The sequence below is a fragment of the Oncorhynchus mykiss genome, chromosome 30 (assembly GCF_013265735.2).
Source record: "Oncorhynchus mykiss isolate Arlee chromosome 30, USDA_OmykA_1.1, whole genome shotgun sequence".
Taxonomy (NCBI): Eukaryota; Metazoa; Chordata; class Actinopteri; order Salmoniformes; family Salmonidae; genus Oncorhynchus; species Oncorhynchus mykiss.
Window position 1 is genome coordinate 22,632,582 of NC_050570.1, and position 22,936 is coordinate 22,655,517.

Below are 22,936 nucleotides of genomic sequence, written 5' to 3' on the forward strand. Positions count from 1 at the left end.
TCTTTAACCCATACGGCATGACGAGGTACTCATAGTGGCCTGATGTAGTACTAAATGCGGTTTTCCACTCGTCTCCCTTCCGAATACGCACCAAACTATACGCGCTCCTGAGATCCAGTTTTGTGAAGAACTGCGCTCCGTGGAACGATTCCACCGCCGTAGCGATGAGAGGTAGAGGGTAACTATACCCCACTGTGATGGCGTTTAGACCTCTATAATCGATACACGGACGCAAGCCTCCCTCCTTTTTCCTCACAAAAAAGAAACTTGAGGAGACGGGTAATATGGAGGACCGAATGTACCCCTGTCCCAGCGCCTCCGTGACATATGTCTCCATTGCCAACGTCTCCTCCTGGGACAGCGGGTACACGTGACTCTTGGGAAGCGCAGCGTCTACCTGGAGATCTATCGTACAATCCCTTCCCGGTCGATAAGGTGGTAATTTAGTCGCTTTCACTTTACTGAAAGCGATTGCCAAATCGGCATACTCGGGGGGAATGCACACCGTGGAACCCTGGTCTGGACTCTCCACCGACGTGGCACCGATGGAAACTCCCAAACACCTTCCAGAACACTCCTCTGACCACCCCTGGAGAACCCCCTGTTTCCACGAAATTTTAGGATTGTGCCGGGCCAGCCAGGGAGTCCCCAGCACCACTGGAAACGCAGGCGAGTCAATAATAAAGAAACTGATACGCTCCCTATGATTCCCCTGCGTCACCATGTCCAGTGGGACCGTGGTCTCCCTGACCATCCCTGACCCTAATGGCCGGCTATCTAGGGAGTGCACGGGGAAAGGAGAATCTATCGGCACCAGCGGAACCCCTAACTTAAGGGCGAGTCCGCGATCCATAAAGTTCCCAGCTGCGCCTGAATCGACGAGCGCCCTATGCTGGGAAGAGGGAAAAAAGCGAAGGAAAAAAGTTAAGACAAACATGTGGCCAACAGGGGGTTCTGGGTGAGTTTGATGCTGACTCACCTGGGGTGACCGAGAAGCGTTCCGCCTGCCATCTCTACTCCCAGACGGACCCCCCCAGCACCGATCAGACGTGTGTCCTCTCCGACCACAGTTGGTGCAGGGAAGGCCTCCTCCTCCGGTACCCCTCGGCGCAGCCCCTCCCAACTCCATCGGAATGGGAGCGGAGGGGCTGGGTGGTGGAACGCACAGGACCCTCTCTGAACGCCCGCGGGCAGCCAGCATATTATCCAGTCGAATGGACATGTCAATCAGCTGATCCAGTGACAGAGTGGTATCCCGACACGCTAACTCCCGGCGGACATCCTCTCGGAGACTACACCTGTAGTGGTCCATGAGGGCCCTGTCGTTCCACCCAGATCCGGCTGCCAAGGTCCGGAACTCCAGCGCGTAATCCTGGGCGCTCCTCCTCTCCTGCCTGAGGTGAAATAGTCGTTCTCCCGCCGCTCGGCCGTCTAGATGGTGATCAAACACGGCGCGGAAGCGACGGGAAAACTCTGGGTAGTGCTCCCGCGCTGAGTCTGGACCATTCCAGACCGCGTTCGCCCATTCCAGGGCACGACCCGTGAGGCAGGAGATGAGGACACTCACCCTCTCTTCTCCTGAGGGAGTGGGTCTGATGGTGGCCAGGTATAGCTCCAGCTGGAGCAGAAACCCCTGGCAACCCGCCGCCGCTCCATCATAAGCCCTCGGTGGCGTCAGACGGAGGGTGCTGGAGTCGGGAGATGGGGAGTCCGGAACCGTGGGTGCCGAAGGTGGAGAGAGGAGCCCACTCCTCTCCCATCTGTCCATTCTCTCCATCACTTGATCCATCGCGGATCTGATCCGATGAAGGACGGTGGTGTGGTGGAGAACCCGTTCCTCCATCGATGGGAGAGGGTTGGCTGCTGCTCCTGCTGACTCCATCAATTTGATAGGTGCGGGATTCTGTAATGCTCCGGGTGTCGTGGGTGTGGAGTCAAATGCAGGAGACAGAGAGTTCAATGCTGCGCGTCTTTTAATCGCACCAATGCACCACAGGGTGCTCACAAAAACGTTACGTTCCCAAAACACAGGGAACCAAAATGTACAATGGGAAACAATCCCGACCGGACACTAACACGTGCCTATACCACAGAGCCGAAGGTTTACATAGAAATAATCCCGCACAACAACCAGGCGGGCCGGCTGTCTAATAAAGACAAACTAATTAAACATTCACAGGTGCTACCACTCAACATACAAGGAGGGGAAGGAAAAACAATCAGTGGCAGCTAATAGGCCGGTGACGACGACCGCCGAGCGCCACCTGCCCGGGAAAGGGAAACACCCTCGGTCGGACTCGTGACAGTGTTGCCTCAGCACTATGCTTAGGGTCATTGTCCTGCTGGAAGGTGAACCTCCGTCCCAGTCTCAAATCTCTGGAAGACTGAAACAGATTTCACTCAAGAATGTCCCTGTATTTAGCCCCATCCATCATTCCTTAAATTCTGACCAGTTTCCCAGTCAATGAAAAACATCCCCACAGCATGATGGGGATGGTGTTCTCGAGGTGATGAGAGGTGTTGGGTTTGCACCAGACATAACATTATCCTTGATGGCCAAAAAGCTACATTTTAGTCTCATCTGACAAAGTACCTTCTTCTATATGTTTGGGGAGTCTCCCACATGCCTTTTGGCGAACACCGAACATGTTTGCTTATTTTATTTTATCTTAAGTAAAGCCCAGCTCTGTGGTGTATGGCTTAAAGTGGTTCTATGGACAGATACTCCAACCTCCGCTGTGGAGCTTTGCAGCTCCTGCAGGGTTATCTTTGGTCTCTTTGTTGCCTCTCTGATCAATGCCCTCATTGCCTGGTCTGTGAGTTTTGGTGGGCAGGTTTGCTGTGGTGCCATTTTTTAATAATGGATTTAATGGTGCTCCGTGGGATGTTCAAAGTTTCAGATATTTTTTTATAACCCAACCCTGATCTGTACTTCTCCACAACTTTGTCCCTCACCTGTTTGGACAGCTCCTTGGTCTTCATAGTGTCACTTGCTTGGTGGTGCCCCTTGCTTAGTGGTGTTGCAGACTCTGGGGCCTTTCAGAACAGATCATGAGATCATGTGACAGATCATGTGACACTTAGATTGCACACAGGTGGACTTTATTTAACTACTTATGTGACTTCTGAAGGTAATTGGTTGCACCAGATCTTATTTAGGGGCTTCATAGCAAAGGGGGTGAATACATATGCACGCACCACTTTTCCATTTTTTATTTTGTATAATTTTTTAAACAAGTTATTTTTTCCTTTCACGTCACCAATTTGGACTATTTTGTGTATGTCCATTACATGAAATAAAAATAAAAAAAATCTATTTAAATGACAGGTTGAAATGCAACAAAATAGGAAAAAAGCCAAGGGGGGGTGAATACTTTTACAAGGCACTGTATGTATGTGAAGGGCCAGGCTTGCTTTAGAAAGAAAGATGTCTGTCATGATATTTTGGCTACAGGGGTTTTTATGTCTGTATTTGCTATTCATGTCAAATCAAATGTTGACATGTCTGTAATGCATATCATGGCAATGTTTTACTGGGAAATCGGATGAATAATTTGTCTAGTCATAACAAACATTGTGATAGGCATATTAACCTATAACACTTGAAAATCATGACTAGTTTGCCCCTTGCACATTTCAACCAGAGGAGGAAGTTGGGAGGAGCTGTATGAGGACAGGCTCATTGTAATGGCTGGAATGGAATGAGTGGTTTCCATATAATCTATTCCAGCCATTACAATGATCATGTCCTCCTATAACTCCTCCCACCAGCCTCCTCTGATTTCAACTGAATCTTGATTAGGCCTACATCTACTATCCTCATGTGCCAAAATGAATCAGGAAAGAATCGTTCAAAAGTGCTTAAATACCATTTCTACCAAGATGACATTCATAGGTGGTTGCCCCATCAATGAATATTGTAGAGGCAGACATTGAATTATAGCCTAGCCTTTGAGAATATGATTGTCTAATAGCTTCACTTCTCTCCTAATCTGTCGGATCCCTGCCTGCACATTATGTGCAGTGTTTGGCAGAGGGAAGACAGAAGCAATCTAAAGTCATTACCCTGGTAGGAAGCTCTGTCAAATCTCTACCTACCCTGAAGCAACTGGTCATCAAACAAATGAAAACCACTGAAAGCAGTTGTACTTGGCTAAAGATTCTATGCATCTTCAACTTGATTATTTCAAAAGGGGATACAAACTTACATTCAATATGAGATCTTGTTAAACCTCCCTAGCAAGAGCTCCTGGAAAATATGTGGTGTGCATTTTAATGTTGTTTACTCTGAAAAGTGCAAGACAGCTGTCAGTATCAAAATCTCATGTATTCTATCAAAATTCCTCTCCAGTCTATATTTTGCACTTCGCATTGCAAACATATTCTGTGCATGAATTTGTGAAATCAAACAAAACCTGACACATGAATGAAGCTCATCTCAGGAAGGAATTATAAATAAATCAGAAAAATAACCGAGGCAGCTTAAAAAACATGAACTGGTAAAATGTTACAAATCCTTGCCATTTTCACAAACTGCATCCTCTTGCCTCAGATGAAGAATGACATGTCTGCCTTGAAACTGTTTTTATGATATCAGGATTGGTTGGAAATTAATTACATCATTGGATATAAGTCAGGAGGAGACTTATATCCATAACACCTTTTCTTCCTATCGCTAAAGCTCCACCATGTAGTGGGCAAAGTTGCCAGCAATAGGAATATTTTGTTTCAACATTTATCCTACAAATCTTACAAAACTTTTGTGTGATGACTAGCATTTTGTGACATTTTGAGAACAAGAGATGCCAGCTCAATATGTCTATGTATCTCAGCAATCAACAATTAACTTTCAAAGTATTGAAGATGTTTGTACTACTTCTGCTAGGAGAAGTGCCTGAAACCACAGCAAACTGGGCCATGTGTTCCCTCTCTGATTAGATGAAACCAAGTGCAGCAGGCGAGGAATGTCAGACAGGATTATCGCCTGTTTCATTTGCTCTGCTTTTGCACAACCCTGATATCACCTCCCCTGCCTCGCTCAGTGTCATGGCAAAGACACATATGATAACTGAGACTACTGTAGTTTGCAAATATCATGACACTAGATGACTCTTGAAGGAAAGTTTGCTCTGCTCAAACAAGCAACGAGAAAATAGAGCAAGTAAAGAATACAAAACTGATACATTGAATTCTATATTAAAGTTCACTTAATTTAATATAATATAACAGGCTTTTCAAATTCAATATTGGTGCATAATAACTACTTAAAATATCAAAGGGATGCAAAATGCACCCATTTTGTGGAATGACCCACCTGTGCAAAATTAAGTGTCTCCTACAGTTGAGAGTTAAGCAAAGGGATTGGCAAGGATTTTTCTCACGCTGTGACCCTTGGTTAAGTGCAATGGGCTGCCCATATCTCAAGAGCTACAAAGCTATATGCCTCTTTAAGCGTGGCACCTTAGTCTTGGGATGTTTCCTTCATGGTCGTGCCTATATAACGACACCACACTCACTAGGTATCAAATGGGACATATAAGGAAATACAATTGACAAAAGAGTCCACGGGAAAGAGAAAGAGAAAGCAGGCAATGGACATAGAAAAATAAAATAATAATACAAAATGAACTATTACAGTTACAGTTACATATGGGTGATAAATATAATAAATCAAAAGGAATAGTCCAGCCGACGCTCACTTGACAGGCCAAAACGTTTCTCCATATTCTCCTCCTGACTTAAAAGAAGAAAAAACACAAAAAGGAAAAAGTGAAAAACCCATTTAGTGTGTTGGGAAGTGAAGCCGCTCCAGTCCCAAGGACAAGTAAGGGAGACGGAGAAGCCAGAGATGCTCTCAATACATCAGAGTCATATGTATTACTGCATGGCAAAATCTTCTGCTTGAAAACCCATCACTTAGTTGAAGTCACAGAAGCTTATATAAAAGTTAAAACATGGATCCTAAGTATAGCCAATGTGGAATGGCTTGCATGTGACTGTGAAAAGAGATTACTTCCAAAATTACACACATTATCCAACGATAAATATCAGAAGTACAGTTGAAGTCAGAAGTTTACATACACCTTAGCCAAGTACATTTAAATTCAGTTTTTCAGGGGCCTCCCGGGTGGCGCAGTGGTTACAGGCTCTGTCGTAACCGGCCGCGACCGGGAGGTCCGTGGGGCGACGTACAATTGGCCTAGCGTCGTCCGGGTTAGGGAGGGCTTGGTCGGTAGGGATGTCCTTGTCTCATCGCGCACCAGCGACTCCTGTGGCGGGCCGGGCGCAGTAACCAAGGTTGACATTGGCATGACATTCTCCCGAGCCCGTACGGGAGTTGTAGCGATGAGACAAGATAGTAGCTTGGATTGGATACCACGAAATTGTGGAGAAAAAGGGGTAAAAAAATAAATAAATAAAAATAAAATAAATTATGTTTTTCACAATTCCTGATATTTAATAAACCACTTTATTTTAAGGATGTGAAATGTCAGAATAATAGTAGAGAGAATTATTTACTTCAGCTTTTATTTCTTTTAGCACATTCCCAGTGGGTCAGAAGTTTACATACACTCAATTAGTATTGCCTTGCCTTTAAATAGTTTAACTTGGGTCAAACATTTTGGGTAGCCTTCCACAAGCTTCCCAAAATAAGTTGGGGGAATTTTGGCCCAATCCTCCTGACAGAGCTGGTGTAACTGAGTCAGGTTTGTAGGCCTCCTTGCTCGCAAAAGCTTTTTCAGTTCTGCCCACAAATGTTCTATAGGATTGAGGTCAGGGCTTTCTGATGGCCACTCCAATACCTTGACTTTGTTGTCCTTAAGCCATTTTGCCACAACTTTGGAAGTATGCTTGGGGTCATTGTCCATTTGGAAGACCCATTTGCGACCAAGCTTTAACTTCCTGACTGATGTCTTGAGATGTTGCTTCAATATATCCGTATAATTTTCCTCCTCATGATGCCATCTATTTTGTTAAGTGCACCAGTCCTTCCTGCAGCAAAGCACCCCCACAACATGATGCTGCCACCACCGTGCTTCACGGTAGGGATGGTGTTCTTCAGCTTGCAAGCATCCCCTTTTTCCTCCAAATATAACGATGGTCATTATGGCCAAACAGTTCTATTTTTGTTTCATCAGACCAGAGGACATTTCTCTAAAAAGTACAATCTTTGTCCCCATGTGCAGTTGCAAACCGTAGTCCGGCTGTTTTATGGCGGATTTGTAGCAGTGGCTTCTTCCTTGCTGAGCGGCCTTTCAGGTTATGTCGATATACGACTCGTTTTACTGTGGATATAGATACTTTTGTACCTGTTTTCTCCAGCATCTTCACAAGGTCCTTTGCTGTTGTTCTGGGATTGATTTGCACTTTTCGCACCAAAGTACATTCATCTCTAGGAGACAAAACGCATCTCCTCCACGGCTGCATGGTCCCATGGTGTTTATACTTGCATACTATTGTTTGTACAGATGAACGTGGTACCTTCAGCCGTTTGGAAATTGCTCCTAAGGATGAACCAGACTTGTGGAGGTCTACAATTTTTTTTCTGAGGTCTTGGCTTATTTCTTTTGATTTTCCCATGATGTAAAGAGGGAAAAGAAGAAGAGGCACTGAGTTTGAAGGTCGGCCTTGAAATACATCCACATGTACACCTCCAATTGACTCAAATTATGTAAATCAGAAGCTTCTAAAGCCATTACATCATTTTCTGGAATTTTCCAAGCTGTTTAAAGGCACAGTCAACTTAGTGTATGTAAACTTCTGACCCACTGGAATTGTGAAACAGGGAATTATAAGTGAAATACAGTGCCTTGCGAAAGTATTCGGCCCCCTTGAACTTTGCGACCTTTTGCCACATTTCAGGCTTCAAACATAAAGATATAAAACTGTATTTTTTTGTGAAGAATCAACAACAAGTGGGACACAATCATGAAGTGGAACGACATTTATTGGATATTTCAAACTTTTTTAACAAATCAAAAACTGAAAAATTGGGCGTGCAAAATTATTCAGCCCCCTTAAGTTAATACTTTGTAGCGCCACCTTTTGCTGCGATTACAGCTGTAAGTCGCTTGGGGTATGTCTCTATCAGTTTTGCACATCGAGAGACTGACATTTTTCCCATTCCTCCTTGCAAAACAGCTCGAGCTCAGTGAGGTTGGATGGAGAGCATTTGTGAACAGCAGTTTTCAGTTCTTTCCACAGATTCTCGATTGGATTCAGGTCTGGACTTTGACTTGGCCATTCTAACACCTGGATATGTTTATTTTTGAACCATTCCATTGTAGATTTTGCTTTATGTTTTGGATCATTGTCTTGTTGGAAGACAAATCTCCGTCCCAGTCTCAGGTCTTTTGCAGACTCCATCAGGTTTTCTTCCAGAATGGTCCTGTATTTGGCTCCATCCATCTTCCCATCAATTTTAACCATCTTCCCTGTCCCTGCTGAAGAAAAGCAGGCCCAAACCATGATGCTGCCACTACCATGTTTGACGGTGGGTATGGTGTGTTCAGGGTGATGAGCTGTGTTGCTTTTACGCCAAACATAACGTTTTGCATTGTTGCCAAAAAGTTCAATTTTGGTTTCATCTGACCAGAGCACCTTCTTCCACATGTTTGGTGTGTCTCCCAGGTGGCTTGTGGCAAACTTTAAACTACACTTTTTATGGATATCTTTAAGAAATGGCTTTCTTCTTGCCACTCTTCCATAAAGGCCAGATTTGTGCAATATACGACTGATTGTTGTCCTATGCACAGAGTCTCCCACCTCAGCTGTAGATCTCTGCAGTTCATCCAGAGTGATCATGGGCCTCTTGGCTGCATCTCTGATCAGTCTTCTCCTTGTATGAGCTGAAAGTTTAGAGGGACGGCCAGGTCTTGCTAGATTTGCAATGGTCTGATACTCCTTCCATTTCAATATTATCGCTTGCACAGTGCTCCTTGGGATGTTTAAAGCTTGGGAAATCTTTTTGTATCCAAATCCGGCTTTAAACTTCTTCACAACAGTATCTCGGACCTGCCTGGTGTGTTCCTTGTTCTTCATGATGCTCTCTGCGCTTTTAACGGACCTCTGAGACTATCACAGTGCAGGTGCATTTATACGGAGACTTGATTACACACAGGTGGATTGTATTTATCATCATTAGTCATTTAGGTCAACATTGGATCATTCAGAGATCCTCACTGAACTTCTGGAGAGAGTTTGCTGTACTGAAAGTAAAGGGGCTGAATAATTTTGCACGCCCAATTTTTCAGTTTTTGATTTGTTAAAAAAGTTTGAAATATCCAATAAATGTCGTTCCACTTCATGATTGTGTCCCACTTGTTGTTGATTCTTCACAAAAAAATACAGTTTTATATCTTTATGTTTGAAGCCTGAAATGTGGCAAAAGGTCGCAAAGTTCAAGGGGGCCGAATACTTTCGCAAGGCACTGTAATCTGTCTGTAAACAATTGTTGGACAAATGACGTGTCATACACAAAGTCCTAACCGGCTTGCCGAAACTATAGTTTGTTAACAAGAAATGTGTGGAGTGGTTGAAAAACGAGTCTTAATGACTCCAACCTAAGTCTATGTAAACTTACTACTTCAACTGTATATCCAATATTAAATTATATTTATGTACCAATCTAATCACAAATCAAGTGATTGTGAGTCCTACATATATTTTTTAGACTTTTCAATTATTTATATACACAGTGCCTTCAGAAAGTATTCACACAACTTGACTTTTTCCAAATGTTGTTGTGTAACAGTATGAATTTAAAATGGACAACATTAAGATTGTGTCACTGATCTACACACAATATGTTTTTTATATATATTAAAAATGAAAAGTGCACACCCTAATCTGTTTCACCTGTCTTTGTGCTTGTCTCCACCCCATGTGTCGCCCATCTCCCCCATTATCCCCAATGTACTTATACCTGTGTTCTCTGAGTTTGTTGCCAGTTCGATTTGTTCCATCAAGCCTACCAGGGTTTTCCCCATGCTTCTGTCTGTCTCTAGTTCCTGTTTTCTAGCTTTCCCGGTTTTTGACCATTCTGCCTGCCTTGACCCTGAGCCTGCCTGTCGTTCTCTACCTTTCGGCTCTGGACTACTGACCTCTGCCTGCCCTTGACCTGCCGTTTGCCTCCAACCTGATTTTGTAATGAACTTGTGTTACTTCGAAACTGTCTGCATCTTACCCTGAACCTTGACAAAAATGGCACGGCACAAGATGTCTTGAGTCAATAATTATTCAACTCTTTTGTTATGGCAAGGACAAATAAGTTCAGGAGTAAAAATGTGCTTAAAAAGTCACATAAATGACATGGATTCACCACTCTGTGTGCAATAATAGTGTTAACCATGATTGCTAAATGACTACCCCATTGCTGTACCCCACAGTCGAGTAGTGAATTTCAAGCACAGATTCAACCACAAAGATCATGGAGGTTTTCCAATGGTTCGCATAGAAGGGCACCTATTGGTAGATGGGTAAAAAAAGCAGACATTGAATGTCCCTTTGAGCATGGTGCAGTTATTAATTACACTTTGGATGGTGTATCAATGCACCCAGGCGCAATTCCAACCTCAATTGCCGGAGAGGAAGGAAACCGCTCAGGGATTTCAACATGAGACCAATGGTGATTTTAAAACAGTTACAGAGTTTAATGGCTGTGCAGTAGATAACTGAATATGGATCAACAACATTGTAGTTACTCCACAATACTAACATAAATGACAGAGTGAAAAGAATGATACCTGTACAGAATATATATATTCCAAATTATGTACCCTGTTTGCAATAAGGCACTAAAGTAATACTGCAAAAAATGTGGAAAAGAAATGTACTTTTTGTCATGAATACAAAGCATTATGTTTGGGGCAAATCCAACACAACACATCACTGAGTACCACTCTTCATATTTTCAAGCATGGTGGTGGCTGCATCGTGTTATGGGTATGCTTGTCATGAGCAAGGACTAGGGCGTGTTTTAGGATGAAAAGAAACAGAATAGAGCTAAACACAGGCAAAATCTTAGAGAAAAACCTGGTTCAGCTTTCCAACAGACATTTACCTAAAACACAAGGCCAAATATACACAGGAGTTGTTTACCAAGACAACATTGAATGAACCTAAGTGCCGTAGATACAGTTTTGACTTAAATCGACTTGAAAATGGCTGTCTGGCAAGAGCTTTACAGAGCTTGAATAATTTTTAAGAGTACAATCCAGGTGTGCAAAGATCCTAAAGACTTTCCCAGAAAGACTCACATCTGTAATCTCTGCCAAAGGTTTTTCCAACATGTATTGACTCCGGGGGTTGAATACTTATCGAATCAAAATATATTAGTGTTTTATTTTCCATACATTTTTTGGAAATGCTAGAATTTGTCGTCCAATTTTGTGTAGATTGTTGACAAAAAAAAGACAATTCAATCCATTTTAATTCCACTTTGTAACAACAAAATGTGGAAAAAGTCAAGGGTTTTGAATACTTTCTGAAGGCTCTGTATACCCACTAATTCTTGTAGAATACAATTTACCGATGCCTCATGGGCTTAGTTCAACTGTCATACCCCATCAGCGATGAGACAAGATAGTAGCTACTAAAAAAATTGGATACCATGAAATTGGGGAGAAAACGGGGTAATATTCACACACACAAAAAAAAAACATAGTTAAAACTAAAACTATAACTTTGATAGCATGGAAGGTCAGTACTTGAATCCTTTGCTCTGTCCATGAATTTGAGAGTGATTACTTTTCACCAGCCCCATCCCTTAGCTGTTTAAAAACTAAAGATTTCCCTTTTATGTTCGGTCTTTCCATTTCAGCAGAAAAACACACGTTTTGCCAACTGCCTTCCCCTATGTTATATTTGAATCACCTTTTAGTCTTGGAATAAAACCAACAACATTAGAAGTGGCACTGTAGCTCAGCCCTCTCCAAGCCACTTGTGCTATGCAACTGTCCTGATTATTGAAACGTTTCTCTGTTCTTTAATCAATGAAGACCCTACTCTTGATTCATGGGTACTCTGGAGTATATAAATATCTCCTGACAAGATTGACTGCATTTTCCCCCAGCATTCGTTTGGTTCCTGTTTAGTTTCTTCCCCTCAAAATGTTGCTTTGGCTCTGACTGTAATCACTCGTCCTGTAGATGGGCCCTGCAATTGCAACATGCACACTTCTGAGAGAAGATAAGGCAAGACAAATTCTGTACACGGCTCAGAAAAAAAGCACTGAACAGTGAAGGAATTTTCCATAGTATTTATCTTCATTAGTAATCTCTCTGCAGAATCCCATAAGCCCATTTTATACAGTTTTATTTTGTTCGTCGATTGAGAAAATATTTTTTCATCTATTATCATTACTGTGCAAGATTTAAAATCCAAGGAGCAAATCCATTAAATGTTTAAGAGGTCCCATACATTCTATAATGTCATTGGCAGATACACAATTACACAATATTTGCCCTTGGAAATAATTTCATCATCAAGAATAAACATAAGTATACAGTGCCTTCAGAATATATTCACACCCCCTGACGTTTTCAACATGTTGTTGTGTTACAACGTGAATTTAAATAGATTAAATGTAAATTTTGTGTAACTGGCTTACACACAATAGCCCATAATGTCAAAGTGGAATTATGTTATTAGAAATGTTTACAAATTCATAAGAATGTAAAGCTGAAATGTCTTGATTCAATAAGTATTTAACCCCTTTGTTGTGGCAGCCTAAATAAGTTCAGCAGTAAATATTTGCTTAACAAGTCACATAATAATTTGCATGGACTCACTCTGTGTGCAATAATAGTGTTTGACATGATTTCTGAATGACTATCTCATCTCTATACCCTACACATACAATTATCTGTAAGGTCCCCCAGTCGAGCAGTGAATTTCAAACATTAGATTCAACCACAAAGACCAGAGAGGTTTCCAATGCCTCGCAAAGAAGGTCACCTATTGATAGATGGGTAAAAAAAAAAATAATAATAATAATAATAATTAAATATCCCTTTGAGCATGGTGCAGTTATTAATTACACTTTGGATGGTGTATCAAATCACCCAGACACTACAAAGATGCAGGCGTCCTTCCTAATTCATTTGCCGCGCAGGGATTTAACCATGAGCCCAATGGTGACTTTAAAACAGTTACAGAGTGTAATGGCTGTGATAGAAGGATGGATCAACAACACTGCAGTTACTTCACAATACTAACCTGCAACAAGGCAATTAAGTAATACTGTGGCAAAGCAATTAACGTTTTGTCCCGAATACAAAGTGTTTGGGGTAAATCCAATAAAACACATTACTGAGTACCACTCCAAATTTTCACACATATTGGTGTCTGCATCATGTTATGGGTATGCTTGTAATCTTTAAGGACTGGGGAGTTTTTCAGGATAAAAAGAAACGGAATGGGGCTATGCACAGGCAACATCCTAGAGGAAAACCTGGTTCAGTCTTCTTTCTACCAGACACTGGGAGATGAACTCAACTTTCAGCAGGACATTCAAAGGCCAAATCTACACTGGAGTTGCTTACCAAGAAGACAGTGAATGTTCCTGAGTGGCCGAGTTACAGTTCAATCTTAAATCTACTTGAAGATCCATGGCAAGACCTGGAAATGATTGTCTAGCAATGATCAACAACACATTTGACAGAGCTTGAAGAATGTTGCACAATCCAGGGGTGGAAAGCTCTTAGAGACTTACCCAGAAAGACATACATCTGTAATTGCTGCCAAAGGTGCTTCTATAAAATATTGACTCAGGGGTGTGAATACTTAGGTAAATTAGATATTTCTGTATTTTATTTTCAATAAATTTGCAAACATTTCTAAAAACATGTTTTCACTTTGTCATTATGGGGTATTGTGTGCAGACGGGTGAAAAAAATAAATAGATTTAATACATTTTAAATTCAGGCTGGCACACTACAAAATTTGGAATAAGTCAAGGAGTATGAATACTTTCTGAAGGCATTGTATACTGTATGCCCTTATTTGGAGCGAAGGAGCTTGCGCAAAAGTTGAAAGATTTATCACAGGTAGCCTAAAGTTAGTTCTGAAAAGTGGAAATCCGAAACGATGGCAGCAAGAGCAAGCTGGTGTTCGGGTCCCTGGCTGCACTTTATATAATAAATCTAGGGAAGAAGGCACAACATTTTACTGTTGAAAGACGCAGAATATGGCTAGTAGCGATAAATAACAGGAAATACGATGTAAACCCTCCTACAGCCAAACTTGTCGTCGTCAATGAAGTGTGTAGTAAGCACTTCATTGACGACGACTGTGAAAGAGACATACAATCGGAAATGATGGGAACACATCACAAAAGAAAACTCAAAAACACAGCTGTATGTTCTGTATTCCCATGGTCTGGATCTTGTGCCGTGCCAAAACACAGAGGTACTTTTGAGATGAGATAGCATCAAAGCAGAGGTATGTACTCTAATCACTACAGTTCGAATTGATCTTATTGTGTTGTAGCCTAGGCGCTCTACCAGTTAGCATATGTTGAGGAGAAAGACAGTAATTGTGTCACCTTACATTGTATTATACAGCAATTGTGTCATATTACATTGCAGAATAGGTAGAATAAAAATTAAAGGTGTTGTTGTCTACTCGCTTTTTTCATAATCATAATCTCCTATGTCGGACGTGTTGGCTAGCCATGATTTATTTGCATGACAACATTTCATGCTTTTAACAACTGTATAGCCTTGCATGAAATACATGACCCCAGGAACCACCTCGGTTAGGCCTATTTGGTTGCCTGTAGTCTGCTCTATTGTGTATTTGTAGCACCCACCTCCCTGTAGGTTGTTGTTTACTTTGTATAACTAATCTGTAATGCTAGGCTACCTTGTTTGATTCCCACCCCAAAAAATGTGCATCTATGATTGTGAATAAGAGCCTTACGTGCAGTTTTTACGTAAAGCGATTCCCCCACGAGAGTGCACATGCACAGCTGTTACCTTTTTCCTCTGTTGTTGCAATCGGACACATAAAATAATAATATAAAATAATCACAATAGTTTTATGGTGGAAAAGTACACATTTCCTGACTCAAAACCGGTAGTACTTTTGATTTTTTTTAAATAGCTAATTCGACTGTACGCTTTCAATAATACAAAGAATTAGTCCACAATTTGCAGATTTCTCAATCGCTCTTTGACTGACAACAGAGCAGAGCTAGTAGTGCAAAAGACATGTCACGTGACACAATTTTGCAGCTTTCCAGTTCTAGACGGCAGGGAGAGAGGGGGAGAAGGCAAACTCCACCTAACTAGTTTCAATGTATGGAATCCATTTGGAAAATTTTTCATTTTAGGTCAACTTCTACTTTAATAAAAAATGAGCAGGGTCAGCTATACTCCCCTACAAAGGCAAAACGCAGTAAGTACACATTTGGACAACAATTTTATCTGATTCATGTGATACTTAGTTTCCTGACACAGGAACAAGCTAGTCGATCAGAATTTATCATGGAGTATCAGAAATTGCTGTCTGTCTAGACAGAAAAATACTTTGAAGTCAGATTTATCAGAAAACGTTGATACTGCGTTTTGCCTTTGCAGGGCAGTATAGCATGAGAACCCCTTCTTCATCTCCTGACTACATGTAGTGAAACAAGACCACTCAAAGTTGTAACATTGTTATAGATTCAAACAAGTAGTATAACACTTGAATAAAGAAGGAAAATATGCCATTTGTGCTGAAAGATCTGATCTAATTTTTCACATTTTACAAATGTTGGTACAGAACTTATTTTTAGAGACAAGAATATGTCTGTTTTGAGTATGTTTTCAACTCCGTCAGTGGCTTGTCAACTCTGTCGCTAGTTGCTAAACCCCCTTAAGATTTTTTGTGGGGTAAATATTCAGAAAAAATATGTTGATCATTGTTCTGCAATATATGCTTAAACTATTAAAGTATTTGCTGTGCTAGACATAAAGGATCATGTTTCCTTTATAAATCTTGTTTTATGTTCTGAATCTAGAAAAACATGCCAAAATGCTGACGAAATTAGCCCTGGAGCATAATACAGTGGCATAAAATTAAACAAAAATATGTTTGTAGATTTACATTACATATTTGAATAATGTAATGTTAGAATGAAACAATCAGGGCTTTAAACACTTGTTGGACAATACATATAAAAAGCAATCCAGTTAAGTGCATTATATGGAGGAAAAAAATGTATTAAGAGGTTGTTCTTTTACATGGCTGATTCTTTGGTCTATATAAATACATATTTCAACTCTTGTTATTCTTAAGAAAATATTTGTGAACAAAAAGTTGGGATTGTCCCGAGTTATATCATGCTACTTACTCCTCGTAGACTACTTCAACAGATTTAGTAGGCCTTTCAGAGGTATCGGTATCATAAAGAACAGAACTTCCATTTAAAAAACTATTTGTACACAATCATTTGGTCTTATTTTGTCATTCTTTGATGTAATTTAGCAGTCAGCAGTACACAATAATAAACATTTAATCTGTTACCCTATAGTCATGTAAAACTTGCATGAATTAGATTCACTTTCCAAGTTTGGATAAAACATTTCCATCACAAATGGTTAGAAACACAAAATGTCAAATTTTAATAAACATTCCGGTACAGAACTTTACATCTTTTGGAAGGAAACCCCTGTCGCCCCTTCCTACATTCAGTGTTATCTCAGCAGGAAAAACAACACTAGCAAATAAGGTTGCCCATCTGCACAGGATTTGGCCAGAGCCCAAATGTGATGGGGTGCATCAGCCTGATATTCCATAAAAATGGTGAACGAGAACGCAGACGCATGCAGGTAAGACGGTTGATGAAGTGTGAAGGGAAATGGCTTCCTACAGCAGAGGATACAGTGGTGGACTCACTTATCTGCATAGCAAATACAAAAACACTCACTAGCACATCCAGGTCTATGAACAGAGCATCTGTTTAGACCTGATAAATCACGTTTTCTTCCAGACCGGTGACAGACTTTCACCCTATACTCTGGCATACCATCATAATGTCCCTGCCTCTGTCTTTCTCTTAACCTGACTTATTACTAATGACCTCAACTAACATGACTGTACCATTGGAAATAATAGTTCATAAAAAACAGCTGTTACTTACAATAGGTCTACAACAAACCAGTGCACTAAACAAGAGGAAATAACTGTTTACCAAAAATCTGTTTACCAAAATACAAAGTTTGCTGAACGACAAAGATGTTGGAATTAGTTGATATAGAGGAAAGGTTTTCAAAAACATATAGGCTACAGTATGTTTTAGCTAAATCTTGAATGTGCACAGATGGATGTTGTTTTCTAGAAAATGATTTACTGAATAGAATATTTATTTTTAATTTGACTGTTAGATTATTTCTGCTTCTTTGTAACACTAATGGAAATGCAAGCACATATGATTGCTGATTGGTGACTAATATTCCCAATGTAAAGAATTCTGTTTCAAGCACTAATCACACTTTCACATTAAAGCAATGCCATAATTCTGTCTGACATTGATAGAAAAGAACTGTCAAAGAGACATAAACATTTCATTTCTCCATGTAAACATTGTATAACTAATGATAAAGGTCGACGTAATTATAGATGCAAATATGTTCCTTTCTCTAAATAAAAACCCATTGATTAATAAACATCCGTAACAAAAATGAAATTGAGGAGCTAAAGAGATAATTAGAACTATTAAAACTCAATTAGCATAAAGGAGTCTCTGGAATGTGCATATTGTTTCTGATACCTCTATATCTACAGGACCATCAATATGGTTTTAATGACTCCTTGAGGAAATAGTCATTATGTTTCTGTACTATCAAAGTCCGCATAATGGAGGTAATTTTCTTGTATTATCTTAAAAAGCAAATGGAGGACTGCTGAAGCATTTTAGTGTGACTCAGACCTGTGGGCTGCAATGCCTATGAAAAGATATACCACTGACCTAATCTGCATATGGTTGACAAGAAACTGAATCTCTCATCTAAATGTAAATTAGGTGTTTTATACCTTTAGTAAACAGCTTACATTGCCATAGTCTGTTTTAATAAACCAATTAGAATTTATTACCAGGGATACTAAAATCTAATAAAATCTCTAGTTTCTAAAATGTATGCAACATGCTGACAGCTGTCCTAAAAAAAAAGCAGCAATATTGGCAGCATGAAACTCGCTGAGTGATATCTCTGCATAAATTCAAAAAAATATGTGTGCTTGAATTCCCATGTTTCAGGCAATACATTATGTTTGAGGAGAGTAAAATTGACTTTTACTGGCATGAAAGTCCCTTACAATAAAGCTTGGAGGAGGACATATGCATGTGATCTATACAATAGCCTCTATGAGGGTACTCTAATTTTCTTCCTGTCAGTGTCGTATCATACAGGCCTGACATATGCATGAATTGGAAATGTGAGACATTCACAGATATCACTGTGACTGGATGGAATATGGATGGTAGTTATTTTACCATGTGATACTGTCTAGGTATGGATGTCCTCTGAGGCTGCATTTACACAGACAGCCTAATTCTGATCTTTTGCCCAATTATTGGCAAAAGATCTGATCTGATTGGTCAAAACACCAGTTATGGTCAAAATATCAGAATCTGACTGCCTGTATAAACACAGCCTATAGGGACAATTTAAGCACTACATTAACAATAGATCTTGATCTTGAATCCTCTTAGTAAGTATGACAAACACCAGACATGTTTGAAATAAGCTTACACCTTGGTAATATGAAAGGCATTCTTCTTCAACGTAAACACATTGACGTTGAATGTGTGTTGCTACTCAAGGTATGCAATGCCAAATGGATGTATTATGAACAGTCCTCCTTGTTTCTCAATTCCACCAACAAATCAAACCCCAATTATTTACAGAGTGAGGGCTAAGCCCTAAAAAAATGGATTGACAGATACACTGTAGACAACATACAGTATGACCACTGATGTGGCAAATTACTAATTCAGTCCTGTTGGCTTACAAGTGGTTAAAAACATTTAGCCTAGCTGTGTTGCTTCATTGAAATAGCAACAGGACATTAATATGACATTAGCGCAGTAACATCAATTCCTCTCCGTTTCCAACTTTGGTAATGCATTTACTGGAAATAGATTAATATCAATTCCATAAATCATTCAGGAGAATTTTCAGACCTAGAGACATCTGGGTAATGTCATATATGTTAGCTGATCTCCGTCTGGGAGCTTAACGTCCATTAATCAATGTCTGAGGGACTCTGAGCATGTCATCTGGGAAAATAGGGAAACGTACAAATAAAATAAAAAGTATCCTGATTATTTATTCATATCAACCTACTAAAACATATGTTTATCTACCCTCTATTCACTCCCCTTGACAGCCCACATGCATAGCTGTTTTTATCCTCATTCATAACTCTGGATCTAGCGTAACACTCCGTTTAAGACATATCCTTTAATCCTCATGGCTCCCGCGATCCTTAGAAGCTCTTTGTTTATCTCTTAACTGACAAACCTCTCACCTGTATGTGGTGCGATGGTGTGACGGACAATAATATATATTATATTGTAGTAATACTGCTATCGTGTGAATTTAATTTGATTGACAGTCCCATTTGGTTGTTTAAGCTTACCTTAAAAAGGTGTATCTTATAAACCTATAATTGCCTGTTTTTCTCAGTTTGACGTCTGGGAGAAAAACACAGAGAATCTTCTCAGAAGTTTCAAACTCTATCCAAATTACAAACAAAAAAATTTAGCAACTTAAAAAGTCTATCCTCTGACAGCTGAACCAAACAGAATAGAAACACAAGTTAAACATCTCATCTTTGCACAGCCAAAAATTGGTTGCCTGTCAAGAATATGAAAACTGTGTATCATCTGTTGAAGACCCTGAACCTAATCTCCCAGCAGAGAATGATATTGTGAATGTTCCACAGGCCCACTGACTCACTGTCACTCCAGCCCAAAGCCGCTCTCTTTGCTGCCCACTTGACCTTGTCACAGGGGAAAGCACTTTATTTTCATTGCAGTGTCATTCATTTGGTTGAAAAGTGCTAAACAAAAGCCATTTACAAAGCATTCTGGAACATATTAACTTGTTTAATTACAGTCTTCAACCAGGAAGATGGACAAGCTAAAAGAGCAGTGACTCACAATGAGCCTTTGAATTTTTTTGTTACCCTTTTTTATATATGATTAACCATTAAAATCCAAAATCAAAGAGATGATTTAGGCCTAATTGATGTATAGAATATTCTGCTTGTATTAATAATTGAGAACATTAAGGCAATATTTAATATAATTTCATTGCTTTGATATGATGCAATTCAAATCACAGAAACATATCTAAGGAAAAAAATACTTTTTTAACTAAAGTATATGAGATCTGTAAAGGAGGATCAGACAGAGAGGATAGAACTAAAAAACTACCTTTTTGTGTTTGTGTGGGTCTTCTTGTATATTAGTAAACAAGAAAAAATTGTAGCTGAAAATGAAGTACAATACCCAGAAATATGGTATCTGGTAATGAACAACCTGTCAACCTGCCTTGTATGAGCAAGTATAGCCTACATTATATACATGATTTACTATATCCTAAATCCCACCATCTCTTTGCCATATACTGCCTTTTTTAAATTGAGGGACCGACAATAATGTCATCATGGATTTAGCCGGTGTTAACTTGTGGAACAGACACTGGCTGGAATGCATTTTTAACCAATTTAGCATTCAGGATTAGACTCACCCGTTGTATAATAGCTTGATAACACTGGATTGTTTTGTGACCCAAAGTAGATTTACATAGCCTATAACTAATTAAGCTAGGTAAAATACAATTCCAAATTAGCCTAATAAGCGTAAGCCTAGTCTGTGTATATATTTACTAATATTAAGTACAAATGTATCAAATGTCACTGTAGTAAATTCTGACATTAGACCTCATTCAGTTTGTACTTACCACTCTCGAAGCAAGCATCAAAGACAAGGTGGCTTTTCCGTGAAACTCCTGTGTATCCTGTTGGAGTAACCATCAGCTTGTTCACATTGCCCACTAAGGCTTCCTCTCTTCCAGCTTCACTGCCTAGGAAAACCACATATCACTTGTCAAACCACTTAATCTGAACTAAGCTCTATTAAACACCCCGCTATTCTTAAATTATCACATGGGCTAAATATTATATTAAGGCTTATATTAAATTGAATCAGAAATAGATATGACAAAGTTTCTTCATGCATCGAATGTGGCTAGCTGAGGTTTAAAAAGGGACCATTGGTCCATGCCTGCCTTATGCATAGTAAATAAGGCATACTGTTGGCAAAGCCTTAACTGAAGTATCCTTGCAGAAATATATCTACATGCATTAGAACAAAATAAAAACCTCAAAGCAACAAAAAGGTGTGATAAATTATTTATTTTGGTAACTTCACTCATTTCACTATTGTAAACAAATGGAATGTTACTAGCTTAAACCTCACAACAATAAACAGCTAGGCCTATAGTCAAGTCTTACAAGTGCTTGGCCCTGTTTGTTGACAGGTGCTAAAGCAGGAGGTTAAATAGCCTATGCCATTTGAAGTGAACATATTGTCCTTTAACTGCAGCTAATACATTAATAATAGATAATAATCTCACTTTATAAAATCAAGTCGCACTGCTAGTGTTGCATTTAATTACAGTACAGCCTAGGTAGCTAATACCATGCCATGGGTGTTACATATGATGTGGATTCGGATTTAACTCTATGAAGTCAAATATTGTAATTGTAGACTAATTAAAACCCGTACAATGATGTGTACCCACTACCATGCTATTACCATAGCTAGATACAGAGGGAATAGACATGGGTAGCCACTACTTCCTCCCACTGCCAGTTGCTGCAACAGACATCAAGTATTTGCAAACGCTGGTCCTGGACGTCGTTCGTTGAGTACAGCGGAACGACGCCCTGGACCAGAGCTAGCTAGCTAAAGTTAGCTGTTAGCTAAACTCATAGCAAAACAGCATAAACTGAATGACAAGTAGCTAACCCGTCCAGGCAGAATGTTCACGGCAAACAGTTCAATTTGCTGAACATTTTAATATCGATGACACTAGCTAGTATTATGTATCTCATGTAGCTAAACTAGGAACGTTAACGTTAGTTAGCTAGCTACAGTAACTAGAAGGTTAGCTAGCTGACAAGCTAGCTAGATGTTGATGTTCACAAACGATGATGCGTCGGTCTAGGTGAGTGATGCAGCAGTCCAGACTCATGCACTAACTAAATGTGCAGATACCTGCTATGCACTCTCATATAGGTACTGTGGAGGTATCTAGCTAGCGCTACTGTATTTACACACCGGTGTCGACGTCTCTCACGTTCTCCTCCATCTTCCTTTCCATTTTTGCACAACACACCAGCGCATGACGCTGGCTGAGTGTTGCCACGGCAACACAGCGTGTGGCTAAGGGAGGATGAGGTTTGGTTTGACATACAGTAAAAGGTCATTGCTAGAACTAATTCAGTTTTTGTCAAATTAACGTCCAAATTTGATATTTTTTTCATTTCAGCGAACCCTAACCCTTTTCCTAACCTTAACCTATTTCTCCTAACCTGCTACGCTAATTATCCTAACCTGCTACGAAAAGTCAAAACGGACTTTAATTTGACAGAAGCTGAATACCTTCTAGCCATGACCGAGACCTATTCCTCTCTTTGGATTGGTGGATATTTGAATTAGTGGATATTTCGTTATTTGAATAATATTTTGAATATTCGATGAGGGGTGTTGATGTCAACCATCTGTATTCAATGTAGAGTGAGATACTATGCTAGCCTCATGAATATGCATATTGAAGAGTTATTTTGACTGTCACTGAATAATTTAATGAATTAATACTGCAATGGAATTGTGTTCATTATTGCAATGAAATTGCCATTTCACCTCATTTTGAAACTG

At 39.9% G+C, this 22,936-nt stretch overlaps 1 protein-coding gene across 1 annotated transcript in view; it reads right to left on the bottom strand.

Moving 5' to 3' along the window:
- The window catches only part of LOC110522763 (cytosolic carboxypeptidase 6), a 474,879-nt gene extending 452,485 nt beyond the window's left edge, over positions 1-22,394 (bottom strand). Inside the window, exons 1-2 of the mRNA XM_036969475.1 lie at positions 22,337-22,394; positions 20,955-21,077 (exon numbers count right to left, since the gene is read on the bottom strand). Coding sequence (XP_036825370.1) covers positions 20,955-21,077; positions 22,337-22,379 — 166 coding nt within the window. The 5' untranslated portion in view covers positions 22,380-22,394. The remainder of the gene's footprint in view (positions 1-20,954; positions 21,078-22,336) is intronic.
- Between the last annotated feature and the right edge of the window lie 542 nt (positions 22,395-22,936).